This window comes from Xenopus laevis, chromosome 2L (genome assembly GCF_017654675.1).
Source record: "Xenopus laevis strain J_2021 chromosome 2L, Xenopus_laevis_v10.1, whole genome shotgun sequence".
Lineage (NCBI taxonomy): Eukaryota > Metazoa > Chordata > Amphibia > Anura > Pipidae > Xenopus > Xenopus laevis.
The window spans coordinates 97,418,985-97,438,805 of NC_054373.1; the positions used below are offsets into that span (position 1 = coordinate 97,418,985).

General features: G+C 36.2%; 1 protein-coding gene across 4 annotated transcripts in view; it reads left to right on the forward strand.

Annotated features, from left to right (window-relative positions):
- The window catches only part of ap2b1.L (adaptor related protein complex 2 subunit beta 1 L homeolog), a 58,806-nt gene that overhangs the window by 25,717 nt on the left and 13,268 nt on the right, over positions 1-19,821 (forward strand). For 2 of the 4 annotated variants that reach the window (XM_041580873.1, XM_041580874.1), the window contains exons 12-17: positions 3,051-3,149; positions 4,343-4,602; positions 13,353-13,545; positions 14,532-14,552; positions 18,285-18,326; positions 19,125-19,271. In XM_041580873.1, the coding sequence (XP_041436807.1) occupies positions 3,051-3,149; positions 4,343-4,602; positions 13,353-13,545; positions 14,532-14,552; positions 18,285-18,326; positions 19,125-19,271 (762 nt within the window). 4 annotated transcript variants of the gene reach the window in all.

Genomic DNA, 19,821 nt, shown 5'->3' on the forward strand with positions numbered 1-19,821 from the left:
ACTGCTAATTTCTATAATGGATTACTGTAACAGGAGGAACAAAATTTGCAGTAAAAACAAAGTATTAATAATTACAGTAATTAAGAACCATACATCAGAAGTAAAATGGTCCCTGGTTTATGGAGCTTACCATCTAAAGTGTATGAAAGTTATAGGTGCCATATGTTTTACAGTCCTCTGGAATAATGCCCATTGAGCTACTGGCTATTCACCATCTAGACATGCTTGTGATTGGTTGGTTTTAGGAGCTATATGGATATCATTGGCATATGAGCAATTTGTACTAGGGTTGCACCTAATGCACAACTTTTGGGTCTGGCTGAATAACGAATACCGTATATACTCGAGTATAAACCGAGTTTTTCAGCATCCAAAATGTGCTGAAAAAGTCTACCTCAGCTTATACTTGCAGTCACTTTTAATCATTCCTATACCAACAGTTCACTTGGGGAGAGACTGCAATATCCCACAATGCCCTCTGTTGGTTATATGAAAGAATAACAGTGCACCCTCTGTTGGTTATATGAAGGATTAACAGTGATGGCAATATCACACAGCGCCCTCTGTTGGTTATACGAAAGATTAACAGTGATGGCAATATCACACAGCACCCTCTGCACATGGTAGTGGGACAGTGGGACAATGCACACAGTAATCCGTTTGGCTATTCTCTGTCACCATCAACTTTTCAAAGAAGTCCGGTTGATCACTGGGGGGGTCGCTTTGGCAGAATGTGCGCTGCTGGGAGACAGGGCTGTAGTTGTGTCTAGGCTTATACTAGAGTCAATAAGTTTTCCCAGTTTTTGTAGGTAAAATTAGGTACCTCGGCTTATACTCGGGTCGTCTTAGACTCGAGTATATACGGTACTCCACAAAAATAATTTGTAAACTGAATATAAACCCTAATCTGCACATTAAAATTTGAGAACAAACAGAAATTTGTGTCAGTAATTAAAAAAAGTCCCTTTTTTTCAAGAGCTGTAACATCACTGAATACTTCAAAAAGTAAAAGCTGAATTTGAATGTTTTACAGGGGATCTAAACACTAGTGCCCTGAACCTGTTCAGCCTCGCAGTTGTTGCTTGACTACTAATCCCAGATTACTTTCATATGTTATAAGGGTTAAAGCATGCTGGGAGCTGTAGTCCAGTAACTTGGTTGCATACTTTAAAGCAATTTTGCACAATAAAATTTCCCTTAACTCTGCAGAGTCAGCAACTTTATTAATATACAAATGAATAATATACTAGCAATGTAAATTGGGATCCATGATCTTTGTTTCTGCATTTGCAATTTTCTTGCAAGTGAAATTCCGTAAAGCTACGGGACACAGTGGTACAGGCATATGGTTAGGATTATATTATTATTATTTATATATTTGGCCTAATAAAATATTTACATTGTCCTATGTTAATACTTTAAAGCCTTTTTCTTGGCTATAGTTTTTCGGAGTTTTTTTTTTTTTTTTGGTATGATTTTAGGCAGAAAAAATGCCACATGTGCCATAAGCAATAAGACAGTTAATGATCCATATTGGAGTTACTACCAGAATAAGTTTTATTAAATGGCTCTACATCTGTCAAATGCAATGCACAATAATAAAACTGTTGCAGATTAGATTTTGTACAAGAAAAGGATTATAGTGTGTCGTGGGAGTAATTGAACTGTAAGTTAGTGGAGCAGATCGTAACAGAGATTCATTAGTCAGCCCTTTCTGCTTTATCATTAGATCACAATTGATATGATTGTTCCAGCAGTCATGGAACTGAAGATGTGATTTATAAAGCAGTAATAAACTATGCAGAGGCAATCTAAATGGAGATCTTACAATTGTGAACTCTGTACTGTGTTAGAGCAATTATTCCTTGGCTTTGAAGGATGAAAGACAGTTTATATAACTTAGGTGTAAAAACTTTGGATTGGGTGTTCAGACTGTATTATAAATACAATTATATTAAGTACACTGCGGGGGGGGGGGGGTTATGCACATTTAAGTATAGTGTTAAGAATACACACATCGGGGAATTGGCCTGCAAGGAGTCTTTATCTCATCAGAACTGAAAATGACTGGATAAAATGGAACAACTGGTAGCCAGTCCTGATCACCCAACATTAGTGCCCTCCATTACTATTGCACTTCTGACTGGAAGGAAGAAAATTCCTCCAACAATTATTACTACACATTTTTTAAAAAGCCCTAAAACATCTAATGAAAAGTAGGGGCTGTTTTAGCAGTGGTTTCTGAATCAGATATTGTTGTTTCATGGTTCATGTTTATTTTACTTATCTAGCTGTGAATATGCTAGCTTGGCATTTGTTTAAGTGTGCAGAAACCTTCCATATCTATAAATAAATATAAATATTTATTTTTAACATCTTAATTTCATTATCAGGCAGTTACAGCAGATCATTAAAACAAAGTGCTGGCCGCACCCTGAGGTCAACCACAAAATATTAGATATATTTATATTTGCTATTTAATAGAATTCCCTGTATGACATTGGGGTAAATTAGTTTCATTTTTGTCATAACAGTCAGTATTAGTTTTAGTTCCTGAACTTTGAACTAAGATCACTCCTCTACATTTTGTTGCCAGGATTTTGTTTCCTAAAAACCCATTGATGGCTGAAATCAGCATTAAGCTTTAAAGTGTACTAAAAGTTAGAAAATGAGAGGATAGATCTACCGTAACTGTTTGCTATGTGTAGCTGGATTGTTGCAGTTTAGAACCTATGTTAGATGATTAGCCACAGATCTACAGAATAGAAAGTAGTAGCGTAAAAGATATGCACTTTGAACAAATTGCCGACCCCTTACTAGAACAGCAGGAACTTGCTTAATGAGATGTAAAGTTAATATTACCAAAGGTCCAAATTATATCTACTTAGAATAAATAAATCTGGTTATATTTGAATTTAAATGCTTATGGGATACATATATACTTTTGTATTCGTTTGTATTTAATGCACTGTGTTATATTTAATCTATAGATTTTTAAATATTGTACTCATATTTATTGTAATTTATTATTTTTCCTTCTTCGGCTTCAGGTTCAACTCACTCTACTTACTGCTATTGTCAAACTCTTTCTGAAGAAGCCATCAGAAACCCAAGAGCTGGTTCAGCAGGTTCTCAGCCTGGCTACACAGGTATTAATTGGTTAACATTCTAAAACAAGAAATAGCTGTTAGCCCATAATTTCAAATTAATGGCCGATGCTGGCTTGGCAATGTTTAAAGCAGGCTCTCTAGTCCAGCGTCCAGCTACCAGTGCATTCCAGGTGCAAATTTGTTAATCCATTAAACCTAGCCCAGCTTGCTTCTGGCAAATCTTTTGATGTTGTATGCCAAAATGGAGATGTGTCCTGCTGAGAGCAGACTGTTAGAGATAGCATAGCTGTAAAGAATGCAGAATTTTAAAATAAATATTCTTTCATAAGTGTATAATATGGACGTCTATAGAATACAATGATGGTGATGATGACAAGTTTTACAATGTTGAATACAAATCTTCATTTTTGCTATGATTTATTACAACACAGTATTTATTCTTTATAGCCCACCAAATAACCTTTGATTAAACTCTTCATCTGAGAGGTTCAGTTTTTCAAAGAAAAATTGTATGTAACCAAGGCATTGAGGCTAAACTTATAGAAGAGATTCACATTTGTTTAAATATTAAAATATATAGAATATTTTAACCAGGCCTCAATATCTTTTTTTCAATTCTGAAATCACACCAGGTTTCATTTATCAAACTGGGCAGATTTGCAACTTGCCAATAACCCATGGCCACCAAATGTTTGCTTTCATTGTTCTACTGAAAACTGGTTTTGCTATAGTTCACTCCCTGCCCCGCTGTGTAATTCTTGATAGTATTTTTCTTTACTGTTAATTACGGTTTTTGCAACTAAATGACTATGACTGGCCCATAATAATGTTTTTCAGTAGTAGAACATAGAATAAGTCTGTTGCAAGTGGTCTAGACACGGACATGTTCAGAAACATACATTTTCAGGTTTCTGCATTAGTAGTGGCTTCTTTAATTGAAGCTTTTATTTATGGAAACAATGGACGATTTTATGCATTGAAAGTTCTTTCTTCTGCATGTAAATGTTTATATGAATTTGAGCTGCTATCTTACTTGCCTCAGTAGACACCTTCCAGCTATGCAACAAAGCTAGAGGTGTAGTTCATTATTATTGATGAAAAAACCAAATTTTCAATGCAAGCTCCATGAGAAGACTGTAAGGTATACATTTAAGAATCATGCTTTTATTTAAGGGTAGGGGAATATTTTAAATATGAAATTTTGTGTTCAGTAGTTTATTCCAATCTTACAGGATTCTGATAACCCAGACCTGCGAGACAGAGGCTATATTTACTGGCGATTACTTTCTACTGATCCAGTAACTGCCAAAGAAGTGGTGCTCTCAGAGAAGCCGCTGATCTCTGAAGAGACAGATTTGATTGAGCCCACTCTGCTGGATGAATTAATTTGCCATATCGGCTCACTGGCTTCTGTCTACCACAAGCCACCTAATGCCTTTGTGGAAGGGAGTCACGGAGTACATCGCAAGCACCTTCCAATCCAGCATGGAAGGTGAGCATGTATTTTCTGTAGGTGTTTGTAACTAAAGATTCATGTCTTTTCATTTAACTATTAAAACAATTTATTAACACACTAACCTTTGTTCATAATACTGGTGAGTAAATATATTTGGCATGCTAAGAGCATATGCCTGCTTTGTACCATCTTCTGATCCTTTTTTAAACTTTCATTTTAGGGGAATTAATGTGAAAATGTAATATAAGCTTTGCCAGAAATCTTGTCTCTCTACATGCAGAATTTGTTAGATTTTGTTTGTGCTGGAATCAGTCGTGTTTCAAAAAGGGGACCCCCAGAAAGATATATTATCTAACTTTCAGTCAAAATATGACACCCAGCTCCTGCACGAAGAGAGAATGAAAAGTGACAGATGCTGAGCGGGAAGTAGTAAAGAGTAACTTGAATATTTCAGAAATAGCACAGAAATGTAATTGAATATATTTTTTGTCTAATTTCAATTAAGGTAATATTAGATTTTCATTTTTGTGATGGTTCCCTTTTTAAATAATGACATTCCACTAAGGGCATTTACTTATAATATAGAGTTAAAAAAATGTGGTTGATTTCAAGGTCTATTTGGACTGTAGGGACACGTTGCATAGCAAATAACCGATTCAAAACTCTGCTTTGATTACAGTGTTTTTTGTACTGAAGTAGGGATAAACTGGCATGCAATGTGCATAGCTCTCTATAAACCTCTAGGAATATGAAAGATTTTATATTTGTAGTTACAGGAAGGACATGTAAAACAAAGGTCGAGTTGTGTTTTCCCAAAAAAATTGAGTTTTTTTCTAGGGTAGTTTTCAGTAAAAACTCGAATTAGAGGTTAAAAAAACGATTTTTTTTTTTAAGATTTATTATACCCCGAAGTTTGGAAATACCTTGAATCCGAAAATACTCTAGCTGACACCTGTCAAGGTCATGTAGAAGTCAATGGCAGAGGTCCCTTGAATCATTTGAAGATGTTTGTAGTCTTCATGATGTTCAGGCTCTTTACTGTGGGTTTCTCTCAAAAACTCAATTAATTTGAGCAATTCAAGTTTTTTTCCGGGGAAAACTTGATCAATTCAAGTAGTCAGGTTTTTTACCCCAAATTCACTGATTCGAGTTTTTTATATTCGGATTTTTTCATAAATTAGAACATTTGAGTTGTGAGTTCATCGGAGGTATAAAAAAAAACCTTGCAAAACTCACAAACTCAACCTTTGATAAATAACCCCTTTAATGTGAGATTATTATTAATGTAATTAAAGAGGCAACATATCCCCTGTTGAACATAAGAAATAGGGCATGGATTAAACATACCTTTTGCCTATTGTTTTAATCACATAAAATCTGCAGTTTTGGTTATTTCTTCAGCTAAACAGGGAAAATTTAAGCTACTCCATGTTTGGTCCCCTGCGAGGTAGATAATTAAATTATCCATGACCATCTTAGATTGTGTGTGTGTGTGTGTGTATATATATATATATATGTGTGTGTGTATATATATACATATATATATATATATATATATATATATATATATATATATATATATATATATATATATATATATACATATATATATATATATATATATAGAGTAGGAACTGAAGATCGCACTCACAGGTCTTATGTACGAAAAGAATCAATTTATTCAGTGAACAGTCGCTGACGTTTCGGCTGATACGACAGCCTTTCTCAAAGTACAAAAATGGTGCTAACAAACGAAATAAATACCAGATGTGGCGGGAAATTACAAAGGAGCAACCGAAAGCAGGGGAAGTGACGTGACTAATACATCATAGGTGACAGTATCACATTACATAAAACCAAGCTTCAAAGTTAAGTGTTAAGAGAAACAAAAAAAGTATTAGATTACCTACATAGAACGAAAAATGTGAACTACAATAAAAATAAATATACATATAAAAATAAATCTACCCAGGAGTATTAACTGAAGCCGCCGTAGCCACGAGCAGGCGTCTCTTAGCCTAGCAAAGTATCAGTTACAGTGTAACACTGGGAGTCCCAAAACGTGTCAATAGAAATATGTAGCGAAATTATAAGGAGGGAAAATGGTAACGTTGTAGTTATACATTTGTGAGTCTCTGTAGCCGTCAAGTGGGGACAGGAATGTAGTAAAGACATGGAAGGGAAGCGAGTCGGGGTGTCGTGGTAAGTGGAGGGAAAGAAGTTGGGAATTAAGTAACAAGAGAATCTGAAAAGAAAAAGCAAAAAATAAGCAAAAAATAAAAAAAATAAAAAAAATATAAAATAAAAGTAAAAAATAAAGGATATATAAAAAATGATGAAATACAAACGTAATAAGTGGGAGTAAAAATGAAATGAGAGACCGCACATTAGAGACGGAAAAAGAAGTAAAAGTCAATTCACCTCGAGCTTGGGGTATGTGAGCAAAAATATTGGCAAAAATGTTGAAATGTCCGCTCACCAGTCAGTGTCTACGAGCTCTGGCGTTGGGCCACTGAAATCAGTAGTGCCTACGAGAGGCTGGAGTGAGGAGACGTGGATATTTCTTAGCCCGGTGGTAGTATAGGTATGGCTAATAATGAAGTCATGCCGCTTATCGCCGCCACTGATGTCCTCTTACCAAGCGTAGGCATTGTGGGTCACCAACTTAGTGGTTCAAATAGGGGAGGCAATAGGTTTCCTCTGTGCGGTCTTCCTATTGGCGAGGAAAGACGATCTGTCAGAGTCCCTCTGTGCGGTCTTCCTATTGGCGAGGAAAGACGATCTGTCAGAGTCGGTAGCCATAGTTACTCAAGGCGTCACATCATCTCCGTCGGCTTCAATTCATGTAGACACCATCAGTCGTCGGCTTTCGTTCATGTTAACACTATCTGTAGGTGTCCACTGAGAGTGTTAATCACACTCTCATTGGTCACCTGTGTAGGTTATCGTATCCAGGAGGATCAGTTCGTTAGAGTGGATTGCCGTGTACTTAGATCGTCAATAGTGTGTCTCACACATAGATCAATGATGTGTCACACATCGGGGGGTGCCCCTCTTGTTCTAATTAATATTTACTGGTTAGAATTATCACCACGAGGTTTGGATAGTTGGATTGGTTCCAACCTTCACCATGGGGCTTCAATAGCTGGATTGGAAATAATTCCGTTAGCACGCTAGTCTCCGAAGTCATCTCAAGGGTACCCATATTGTGGGTAGTGACTTGCTTGGTAATTATGGTCTGGTGTTGGAGATATAAACAACCAAGATAACTCCAACTTCAGTTCGCATAGGGGTCGGCGGCCAGAACATTACTTGATGGAGAATGAAAAATGAAAATATATATATATATATATAAATAAAAGACCAGAAACACCAGGGTTTTTATTGAATTAAAAAATGTGTTATTGCATGTACAACTGAAGTGTCCCCGAAAATCGGTTGTACATGCAATAAAACATTTTTTCGATTCACTAAAAACCCTGGTGTTGCCTGGTCTTTTCTATTCATATGTAATTCTTTTACCATGCACTCAGGTTGTAATTTGGAACGGGGTGCTGTCCATTACTACAATATATAAACCGATCCCAATAAACCGGGACTTATTGATGCAAAGGACTTATTGATGCAAAAAGTGGTAAAAAATTTATTCGACGTTTCGGTTCAAATACAAGAACCTTCCTCAGGTGGGGTATATATATATATATTATACACAAAAGCCATGAATATCTTGTAAATTATATCCTAATAAATGGTGAGTAGTGATGTCATTTCTGTCACATGACTCACTGAGTCTTGTGTATTATAATAAATAAATTACCCCTGTTGCAAAATATGAGGATATTAGAAGTTACCTCGGGTTCCATGACCTGTATAAAAACACTCGGCCTTCAGTTTTGTGTATTTATATGGTCATGAAACTCCTCTGTAACTTATAATATCCTTATAATTTACAAAAGGGGGTAATATATATATATATATATATATATATATATATATATATATATATATATATATATATATATATATATAGTGAATATATGGCGCATTGGATTTATATATATATATATATATATATATATATATATATAGTGAATATATGGCGCATATTGGATTTATATATATATATATATATATATATATATATATATATATATAATTTTAAAAAAAATGTTTTTAATAAATTTGGCTCACTTGCTCAATAATCAGATCAACACAAAATGCTCAATTGTTCAGGCTCTAGACGTGATTAAATATGGCAGGCTTTAGTATGAGAAAAAAAGGATCATGGCATTAAAACCAAAAAAGGTTCTGTAAGGAAAGGTAATTTAAAAAAAACAAACAAACAAAACAAGTTAGACATGTATATAAGCCATGGAAAGCACTAAAAGAATGCTCATACATGTACTTATTTATAGTGCATTACTGATATACAGTAAAGTGTACCTGTGTGGCGGTAGCGGATATTGCTTATTAATGTAAAAAGGTGTCCTTGTATATCTGAATTACATTCACTGTGCATCCAGTTCATCATTACATTCCTATGATAATGAACAATGATTAGTGGGTATATACTGGTATATGAGCGGCTGTTTGTTTTAGGTTTAATGTTTTATGGTGACGTTGCCATTATAAATCGGTTCCTAAGGGTCATGTCTCCATTCAGAAATAAAATATCTAATGATATTGGAGTTTCAAAGATAATGTCACAGAATAAAAAAAGTTGTCCTTGGCTTTTTTTATCAGTAGGATGCTGGTCATTCAGAATTTGCGCCTGCTTTTACCAATTCTGATTCTTCCAATACAGATTGCATTCCTTCATCACATAATGATGTTATTTATGTCTTTGGTAAATGCACTGAGAAATAATGAATCATATTTATTAAGCCAAGCGTGTTGTAAAATTTGAAACACTGCTTTTTCTATGCTTTTGCCAGGTGATTTGAAAAATGTTTGTTTTTAAGGGTGGCCATACCACGTTTGGACCGATTTGACAGCTTATGGGGGCTTCCGACGGGTCCGACGTGTATGGGGGCTTCCGACGGGTCTTCCCGATCGATATCTGGCCACGATATCGATCGGGAAGGTTGGATTTTTAACCGACTGACCTGTCGGAGCCCCTTGGCGCATCGTAATTCGAACGTTCGAATTACCCCCGATATAGCCATGCCGTTAGTGGCATATCGGGGAAAGATCCGCTCGTATGGCGATGTCGCCAAACGAGCGAATCTTTGAGTCTATGGCCACCTTAAGGTGTAGAAATGCAGTCTTTAGTGGATGGAGTTAGCTTTTTCCCAAAAGTATCCTCCACAGAGGAGGTTCTAAATAGTTTGTTTTAGGTCAATGCATTTAACAAATTGTAAAAAGAGAAGAAAAAAAAAAAATGTGTGTGTGTATATATATATATATATATATATATATATCTATATATATATATATATATATATATATATATATATATATATATATATATATATATATATATATACAATTCCAACGTTTATGATGCACTAATCCCAATGTATATCAAAGTCAAGGGTGCTGATCCCAATAGCAGTGAGTAATTCCGCTTCTTAGTTATATTGGTCCAACCAGATCGCACTCCATATTTAAAACATAGCTTTTATTAGCTTGTTAAAATGTATCACAAAATGGCATTCTTCACAACATAGTAGCAGCGTCATTTGTATCAAGACACTTATCTGTTAAAAATCCAGCATAAACGCTATATCCATCCACACTCACGCGACGTTTCGGGACACATCCGTTCCCTTTCTCAAGCGTATGTATCGTGTAGTAGCGTGTAGGACTCCATTGCACACACTTTCTGCTTCCTCGTTAGGCGGGGCATACGTGGTAAGTAACTGTGATGATGCTTCCTCACCTGGAGGCCGGATCTGCACGTCAGTCACCACATATCTCCACCCTCCCGTTACTATGCAAACTCCATAGTTACCAAAGAAAAGAAATATATCAGTAACAGCAAATTACATGGGCATTTTTCACTATATCTGATGATTGTAGTTGTTTGAGCAGATTATGCCAAAATGAAAAGCAAAAGTTAACAGATGAATGGCAAAAAAGAACAAAATTTTTTTAAAAAATACAAAAATACTTATAAAGAAAATATTCAAAAAATATAAACAAAATAATATTAGTTGCCCGAAATATTACTACTCACCCTAAATGAGTACTTTACAGAAATAAATGCAAGTCAAAATCACGATTTAGACCCCTTGGACTGAGAGTCCCTAGCCTGTCAATCCATTTAACTTCTGCTCTTTTTAATGCTAGAACACGATCTCCTCCTCTTTTCAGAGGTGGGACGTGTTGGATAACTCTGAATTTCAGCTCCTCTGATGTATGTGCTTGTTCTAAACAATGTCTAGAGACTGGCAATGATCTATTGCCCACGTGTATAGTTGATCTATGCTGAGAAAACCTATCCTTCACCTTCTGGGTGGTTTCTCCAACATAGACCAACCCACATGGGCACACCAGCATGTATACAACAAAATTGGTATCACACGTATTATAACCCCTAATTTGATACTTCTGATCCCTATGTGGATGGTCAAAATCAGGACCTACCAATACAAATCGACACTGGGCAAAACCCTTACATCTATACATGCCCTCTTTCTTGGGACCCCAAAACATTGCCTTATTAGGTGGTTTCCGTATGTCTGCATTCACTAATCTACTCCCTATGGTTGCTCCTCTGCGATAGGACATCATAGGGCCTTGTTGAAACTCTGGAATTGAAGGATATGCATCTTTTAATAAGTGCCAATGTTTATCTAATATGCATTTAAATTTGGAACTGGCAGAATTATACTGGGATACATAAGCTAATCTGTTACCTGTAGTACGCGGATCTCTTGATGTACATCCAAGAATCCCTTCCTTAGCAGCCTGTTGTTTTTTTTGTATTAGCTGATTGGGGTATCCCCTATCTGTAAGTTTCCTAGACATTATTTCTAAGTCTTGTTCCAGGACCACTGGATTATTTGTAATTCTACTCACTCTGGTAAACTGGCTGATAGGAATCGATCTCTTAACTGAGGGGGGATGGAAGCTGTCGTAAGAAAGAAGTTGATTTCGATCCGTGGGTTTTGTATAGATACGAGTATCAAACCCTGTCTCGGTTCGTGTAACCAATACATCTAAGAAAGTAACTACTTGGAGATCAGCTGTCATCGTGAATTTAATGTCATTATGGGCCCCATTAATTGCCTCACGGAAGACGGCCAAGGAGTCCAGGTCACCCCGCCATAGGAGGAACACGTCATAGATGTACCTCCACCAGGCACAACAGTGCCTAGTGAAGAGTACATTTTGGTAGACATGCTCCTCATCACAGTTACTTACCACGTATGCCCCGCCTAACGAGGAAGCAGAAAGTGTGTGCAATGGAGTCCTACACGCTACTACACGATACATACGCTTGAGAAAGGGAACGGATGTGTCCCGAAACGTCGCGTGAGTGTGGATGGATATAGCGTTTATGCTGGACTTTTAACAGATAAGTGTCTTGATACAAATGACGCTGCTACTATGTTGTGAAGAATGCCATTTTGTGATACATTTTAACAAGCTAATAAAAGCTATGTTTTATATATATATATATATATATATATATATATATACATATATATATATATATATATATATAATGTGTGTGTGTGGGAAAACTTAAAATCAGGGGATGTAAAATTGAGGTTTCACTGTATGCATATGCGTGTGTGTATGTATGTATGTATATATATATATATATATATATATATATATATATATATATATATATATATATATAATGCTTAGAATAGATACCTAGTGGTTGTGCATTGATGCTGGTAATGTATGTAAAGAAGAAAAACTGCTCTTCATGTTAAGCTGCTTAGAGCAGCAATGTGTCAGCACTTTGATGCAATCAGAAGCCTCATGCCTTGTGGTATCCTTATTTGATAGCACTATGAAAATACTAAGACCTTTATCTCACCACTAATACCATGCTATGAAAAGGCCACCTAACCCTGTATTAATAGGATTAGGTCACTCTCAACTGCTTAAATCATACTGTATGTCACCGGTGCACTGGGTTTTTTTTCCCAATAAAAATAATTTCAAACTGTGATTTTTAAGGTCCAATAGCAGTAATTTTGGTAAGGGCACAGGCGACTAAAGAAAACTAAGCACTCTGAGTGCCATCCTGTCGGCGATTTAGATTGTACCTGGCGGGAAGGCTTTTTGGGGAGTATAATCCCCCAAAGAAGAGGCGATTAGTCGCCGGGCAACTAAATCTCCCCGAATCTTAGCGTGTGCACCTACAAGGGGAAGTGAACCTCTCCTTGAGTTTTTCTTTTTTGTACCAGTGCACATGCCCACCTGTTCACTGTCCACAACTTCTACCACTTAGCTGTTCCCCTGTTGCACCTCCAAAAATTGCAAAACTGTGCACATGCACCAAAGCCTATCCATTAACTAGATTGGCGAGTGAATGGACACCTACATTATTATTAATTAGTAAAAAATGAGTTGTTTAAATGTATTTGTGACTTTCTTTTAAACCAGGGTCTGATTATCAAGCTGTTTTGTGTTATACTTTGGATTAGGTAGACCTTACCTGCCTTATTTATTCCCTCTCAAATGAAGTTTTACTACAGTGTTCTATCATAATGTCATTTTATGATGTCACATATATATATTATGAATCAGCTCAGTTGATATTTGCATAACTAAATATTTTACTGCATAATGTGATCATTGTTAATATATTCTGTACCTAGCATTGATATTGGAGACAGCCCTGTTGGTCCCACTCCTTCTGCTGGACTCGAACAGCCCCAGGTTATTCCATCACAAGGTGACCTCCTTGGAGATCTTCTTAATCTCGATCTGGGCCCTCCGGGAAATGTGCCACAAGTGTCCACCATGCAGATGGGAGCAGTGGACCTCCTTGGTGGGGGTCTGGATAGCTTGGTAAATACATTTATTTTCTGAACCACTATCACTAAATGAACTTATGGTGGTGGAAACTGAAGAAAGAATATATAATATGTACTTTTCACTGGTCAAATCTTAGACTGAGTACTGTGAGTGATAAATTGGAGTTATGTAATAAAAGGCATTAAGGTTGCCCATGTGTAAAAACCTATAACAACCAATCCGCAGGCAGCATTTACTGGCCACCTGTTTAAAAGCAATCATCTTATTTGTTGCTATGGGTTACTACACCTGGGCAAACTTGGTGCATTGAATTACATATGTTTGTTAGGATCCGTTTGCCTTCAGGTTCATGTGAAAGGACACCCTACTCATGCCAAGAATAACCTTTTCCCTGTCAAGGTTATATTGCTTGTATTTAATTAAACCAGTCTTTCTCTGTGTTTTATATGAGCAATTTTACTCCATTTTTCATCGGTTGATCTTATTAATCAACCCCAAGGCCTCCAGGGACTCTTTGTAGTCATCATAATTTGTATACAGTTGAATGGCCTTGTATTTTGTATTAGTCACAAACATTATAGAAAAAGCAAGCAGATGGGTATTTTGCCATTTTACAAAAGATTCTTGCACACTGCTTAAAATAACGTTCCCAGCCAGATCATTCTCCCTTTCGCTGCATGGTCCTTTACGCACATGGTATAAGAGGTAGAATGCTTTGTTATTTGACCCCACAGGGGTTCTCCAAGGCTGAAGAAGTTAAACAATGATTTTTTGCAACCTGCTATGTCATAAGACAAATTATTGCTTTTTTTGTGCCTGGAACATCCTGTTCTCACCCAAACACTTTAAGCAGCACTCATGCTGATTTGATAAGCACAGCTACTACTTGTTTGCTGTTGGTAATTGTCAGGCTTGGAGGAATCACTGTTGTGGGCACTGACTTCTGTTTTATATAGTAGAGCTGTCTCTGACAGTAACCTCTCTGCTTCTTTCCTCCTGCCTCCCGCCTACCCCTGCAGATGGGAGAGGATACGCAATGGGTAACTGGTTCTCACTCCATAGTTTTGTGATTGACTCACGATATCCTTTACTTCCCCCTCCATTACAGAGCCACTATTCTTCTCATCAGGTGGCCTTTGTGCATGGCCATTAACATCTAGATATGAATTTGGTTTATAAACATCCAGTCTCACTTTGTGAATGAGAACAAATTCCTTCCCTTATCCCTTCCCTGTTACCCCAAAGTGCTAGATCCAAACATGCCATTTACTTTATACATTGAATGTTCATTATAGAGTTCCATATAACACTCCCTTTAGGCCCAGTTATTTCCCAGCTCACTATTCAGTGTTACAATTGAATGATAATAAGACTAGTTAAGAAGAGTGCTTTTCATTCTGACTTTCCAAACTGCACCCTCTGTGTTTCTCTAGTGATGGATCCTTCCTAGCTGCTTTGAAATCTATCATTAGCTAAGTTTAGTATAGCTTTAATGCTGCTATCAATGGCATGTTTAAAAATAGCTGTGAAATCATGTTCATTCTCTACGCTGAGAAGGCAGGCACAATTTAATATATAGTGGGGATTTGCACTGGGTGAGAAACCTAGGGGCATTGTATACCTCATAGGTGTGTGTGTGTGTTTTATTGTACAGCATCCACATCTTTAAATTGTGCCTGCCTTGTCAGCAAGTGCAAGTATTGAAAATGTCATGTCAGACAAACCTGAACATCTATTTTCATCCAATATTGTGATCACATATGGGTAACTCTTTGATCTGAGTTGCACTTTGTTTTTAGAAAGCTATAGGGGATCACTTTTTATGGGTGCTCCACTTTTACTAACCATGCCCACTACATCAAGTGAAATTGTAAAGTGAATATTGCATGAACTTTTGCTAACCACAGCTGCTTGCAAAGCACATGTTCTTTCTATTCTGTCCCATTCTTTAAGTATAATTTGGTCAGGAATATCCGATCTGAGACTTTCCAGTTACATTTTTTAAACTACAGCACAAAGCATCCCAAAAACAGCTGGATAGGGAGGCATTCCTGGAATCGTAGTTCAGGAATGTGTGGAGGACTATTGTTATAAATGGTATATCTCATCTTTACAGTGCAGTTGACTTTCATTTTATGAAGACTCTAATGAAACCTGTTAACCTCTTTATAGAGGGCCTGGTCAGACACCCAACTAATGCAAATGTTTTGTGATATGTGGGCAGAATAGAGTAACTCTTCAGGTTTGGGGGGTCCCTAAAAGGCTCCGTTAAAGATCCCAATGCAGTGTTCTTACACCTCATTTTTACATTAGGATCAAAAAGAGGTCAGAAGTAGGCACTGCAGGTATTTCTCTTTTTGTAAACAATGTATTTCCTTCCTGCCTTCCTGGGGGTCACTGGAGAAATATTCTGAATAATATAATCAACAAGAAATTAGTTTACATTATTACTTATGATAGATACATAAAAACTAGACATAATGTTCTGGCAGTTCAAGGAAGAGAGCCTGTTTATATGGTACAGTATAGGTTTAAATATCTAAGAACAACAGTTTTATACACAGAGGATAGACTGAGCTGGGGCTTATTTACTAATACTGGACAAAACCGTCCCAGTACACTAACCAATTTAAGCCAATTAGCAGTTAGCTTTGGTTGGTTTGCCGAAGGTAGAAAAATGAAACCAAATATCTAACCAGTGTGCACTGGAAAATTATCTAAACCAAATATAAAATCTAATATTCATTTGTATAGTAGGTCTGCTATAGGCCAATTAGTTATACTTATCCAAACTGATATGATTGTGATTACAGCCATAACTTCCCAATATTAAAAAATACCTGACTCTCCTATTTAAAATCTCTACCTGAGCAGCAATATGTATTTATCTTTTAGGATATGCCACAATATTCCCTGCATCCCAGTTAAAACCAGTTGTAATAAGTAAGGCATTAAGGTGTAGCTGGCCATGGGTGGCTGGGATAAAGAATGGCCTACTTCATAATAGATCTTGGAGGAATAAGAAAAAGCTACTGCCATTTAAAGAACTTAAAGAAGCCATGAGAGATAAACTATAAATAAATGGTGACACTCGGCCATCTACTAAAATAATGGAGATTTTTAGGCAACACTCTGCTAATTAATACCTTCCCAAACTGGTTGTCTCTAGTCTATATTAGTGGGTTTCACTTTTTTTTTCCTAGCCGATCTCCACCCCTCCTGGGCCTCCTCAATATCACTGTTCAGATAAGCAGTTTCAAATGTTATTGGAACTGACAACTTGTACAAAGAAGCAGTAGCTAAATCGATTTATGGAACACAGAACTCATTGATTGTGTTGGTCAAAAAGTAAATTGCTACAGACAACTGAATTATGCAGTGTGCTTTACTCTGAACTGGATGTTTATACTGAGGCAAGGATGTGCCATTATTAAGTTGGATGTAAATAAATTAAACTTAACAACTTGTAATACTGCTGAATAGGTAATACATACACTGGATACAACATACAAAGGCGTCATCACTGAATAAGAGGAGTAGACAAGACACCTGGATCAACGTCCTTTTAAAGACATTAATGCTTATCTAAGCAGATTGTAATAGAACAAATAATACAGAGACCATAAATTCTTCTTTTAAATATTGCGCCACTTATAACCAGATATGCACTTTCCCTCTTCATTCTTTTGCAAGTATTATGCAGATTATTTAGACTGAATGCTCACCTGACAAAATGTCAGATATATAGTTTGAAATTGGAGAGAAGTAAAGAGAAGGGTATTTGATTATTCATCAGATATTTTAGTAACTATTGTTGTACAAACAATAAGTCTAAACCATGCCTTTTTCATGAAATATATCTTTTATGAAAGCTGTTGGTGGCCTCAGTATGGAGCTAATCAATTTTTTTTTTATTTATCTCTCTGCTTTTGTGTTGAATAATGCCCAAGAAATGCCAATCCTTAATTCAGAAGCTGTGCTTTCACTACTTTCCAAGGTCCTGTTTTCATAACTGCTGAGTAACCTTCTCTTTAAGCAGTGTATGTGACACCAGCTTATACAAAATTTTGTTGACTGCACAGACAATTTTGTATTCAGACTGCTCTGCACACAGGTTTTCCTTAAAGCGGACCTGTTACCCAGAACTATAAAAAAATTGTATAATAAAAGTCCTTTTCAATTAAACAAGAAATCCAATATTTTTTTTAATTAAAGCATTCATAGCTGTTGTAAATAAATTTAAAAATATCGGCTGTCAATCAAATCGTGCCTGCCCCTCCTCCTTAGGCATCGAGGCAGGGCAGTGACTTTCACTTTCCATTCAGCACTTACTAGATATCACTGCACTCCTCATTTTCCCTTCCCTCCTCACTATTTAATTGTGTAGCCAGTACATGAGGATGGGCACCAGGTCCCCCTTTCTGGTGCACAAACAAGATTGTGAGAGGACACATGACTTGCCTTAATAATGGCTCCTGCCTGCTTGCTATAATTATGAATTCCCAAACCAGAGGAAACAATATTCAAATAATTTATTTAGTCTAATTAAAGTTAATTTTGGTTAACTAAAGTGATAAAATAGGAATTGGAATCGGATGACAGGTCCCCTTTAAAATTCACATAAAAAGCTATTTTTGTGCTAAAGTAATACAAGAAAAGATTACATATGCTTCTTCTAATGGATTTAGGTACAGGATCCCAAACTGTAATAAGAATTGCTGTTATTTAGAATTTATTTGTGCTGATTTATCCTGTTTGTGTTTTACTCGTAGCTGGGAAGTGACCTTGGTGGCGGTATTGGTGGAAGTCCAGCGGTAAGCACATTTAAAATGCATTGTCAAACAGTATTTATGGCACCATGTTCCTTTTAGATACAATTTTTATGTTCAGAAGCCATGCAATGATTTAAATAAGAGACTGGAATATAAACAGTTGAGGTCTGAATAGAAAGATGAGTTATAAAAATAGCAATAACCAAAACATTTGTAGCCTTACAGAGCTTTTGTTTCTAGATTGGGTCAGTGACCCGAATTTGTCAGAACAAAAAGGCAAAAAATTTAAAAACTATAAAAAAATGAATAATGAAGACCAATTGAAAAGTTTCCTAGAATTGAACATTCTATTACATAATTAAAGTTACATTAAAGGTAGATATGTAGATAACCTGAGACTAGAAATATAGACAAATAAGCACTAGAACTAGACGCACAGAAAAGCTATTTGAGTAATAAGGATTAAAGATTTGCCCTTAAATTACGGGGGGGGGGGTATAGAATCCAGCAGATTACAGAAAATTTCAGTATAGCATTCTACTGATCATGATCTCCTCAGCAATCCCCTAAAATGGCTGTGCAAGGGGGACAATGGTTAGTTAAAGTGTTTCCTACACAGTATTGCTATTCATATAACCGTGTTGCTAAATGAAAGTTATCTGTTCTGTTAGGTAATTGGTTGCAGGTAAAAAGTGGAGGAATGGAAAGGTATATAATAACCTTTTAATCCAAAAATGTTCACGTTGTGTATTTGTAAGTAACTGCACTATATGAGAAAGCTACAATGTACACTAAACAGCCTAAATGATAAACTTATTTTGCTATTTTGTTGTGTCACAGGTTGGGCAAACCTTCATTCCCTCCTCAGTCCCGGCAACATTCGCTCCATCCCCTACACCAGCGGTGGTTAGCAGTGGGCTAAATGACTTGTTTGAACTCTCTTCTGGTATTGGGATGGCACCTGGAGGATATGTAGCCCCAAAAGCTGTATGTTGTTAAATACACTTATTTCTGTAGAACGTTTAACTGGCCAGCATTTATTGTCTGGAATAGCAATTACCAAACTACCCCTATTGATCGCACACATATTTACTTTTGTTCCTTCTTATTCTTTGCTTGAGTCTTAGCTGTTGGACCAGAATAGAATAGTAGTGGTGAAAGGGCTGTATTTAGCAAGTTCAGTTTTATCTCTTGTGAGACACCACTACTAAACATACTAGCACGCTATAGTGTTCTATGCTTTAAGATATACTCTACTGCTACAGTCAGTAAAACTAGAAAAATATGTATGTATGTATATATGTATATGTATATATATATATATATATATATATATATATATATATATATATATATATATATATATATATATATATATATATATATATATATATATATATATACACGTATTTGTGTAGCTGTTCAATGGTTTTGGTTTTTACATGAAGATAAGCAACATCAGCCAGCTGTAAATCATGGTTCCCTATATACCCTTTTCATTATGAAACAGAACCATTACTGCCAAGAAATATTTCAT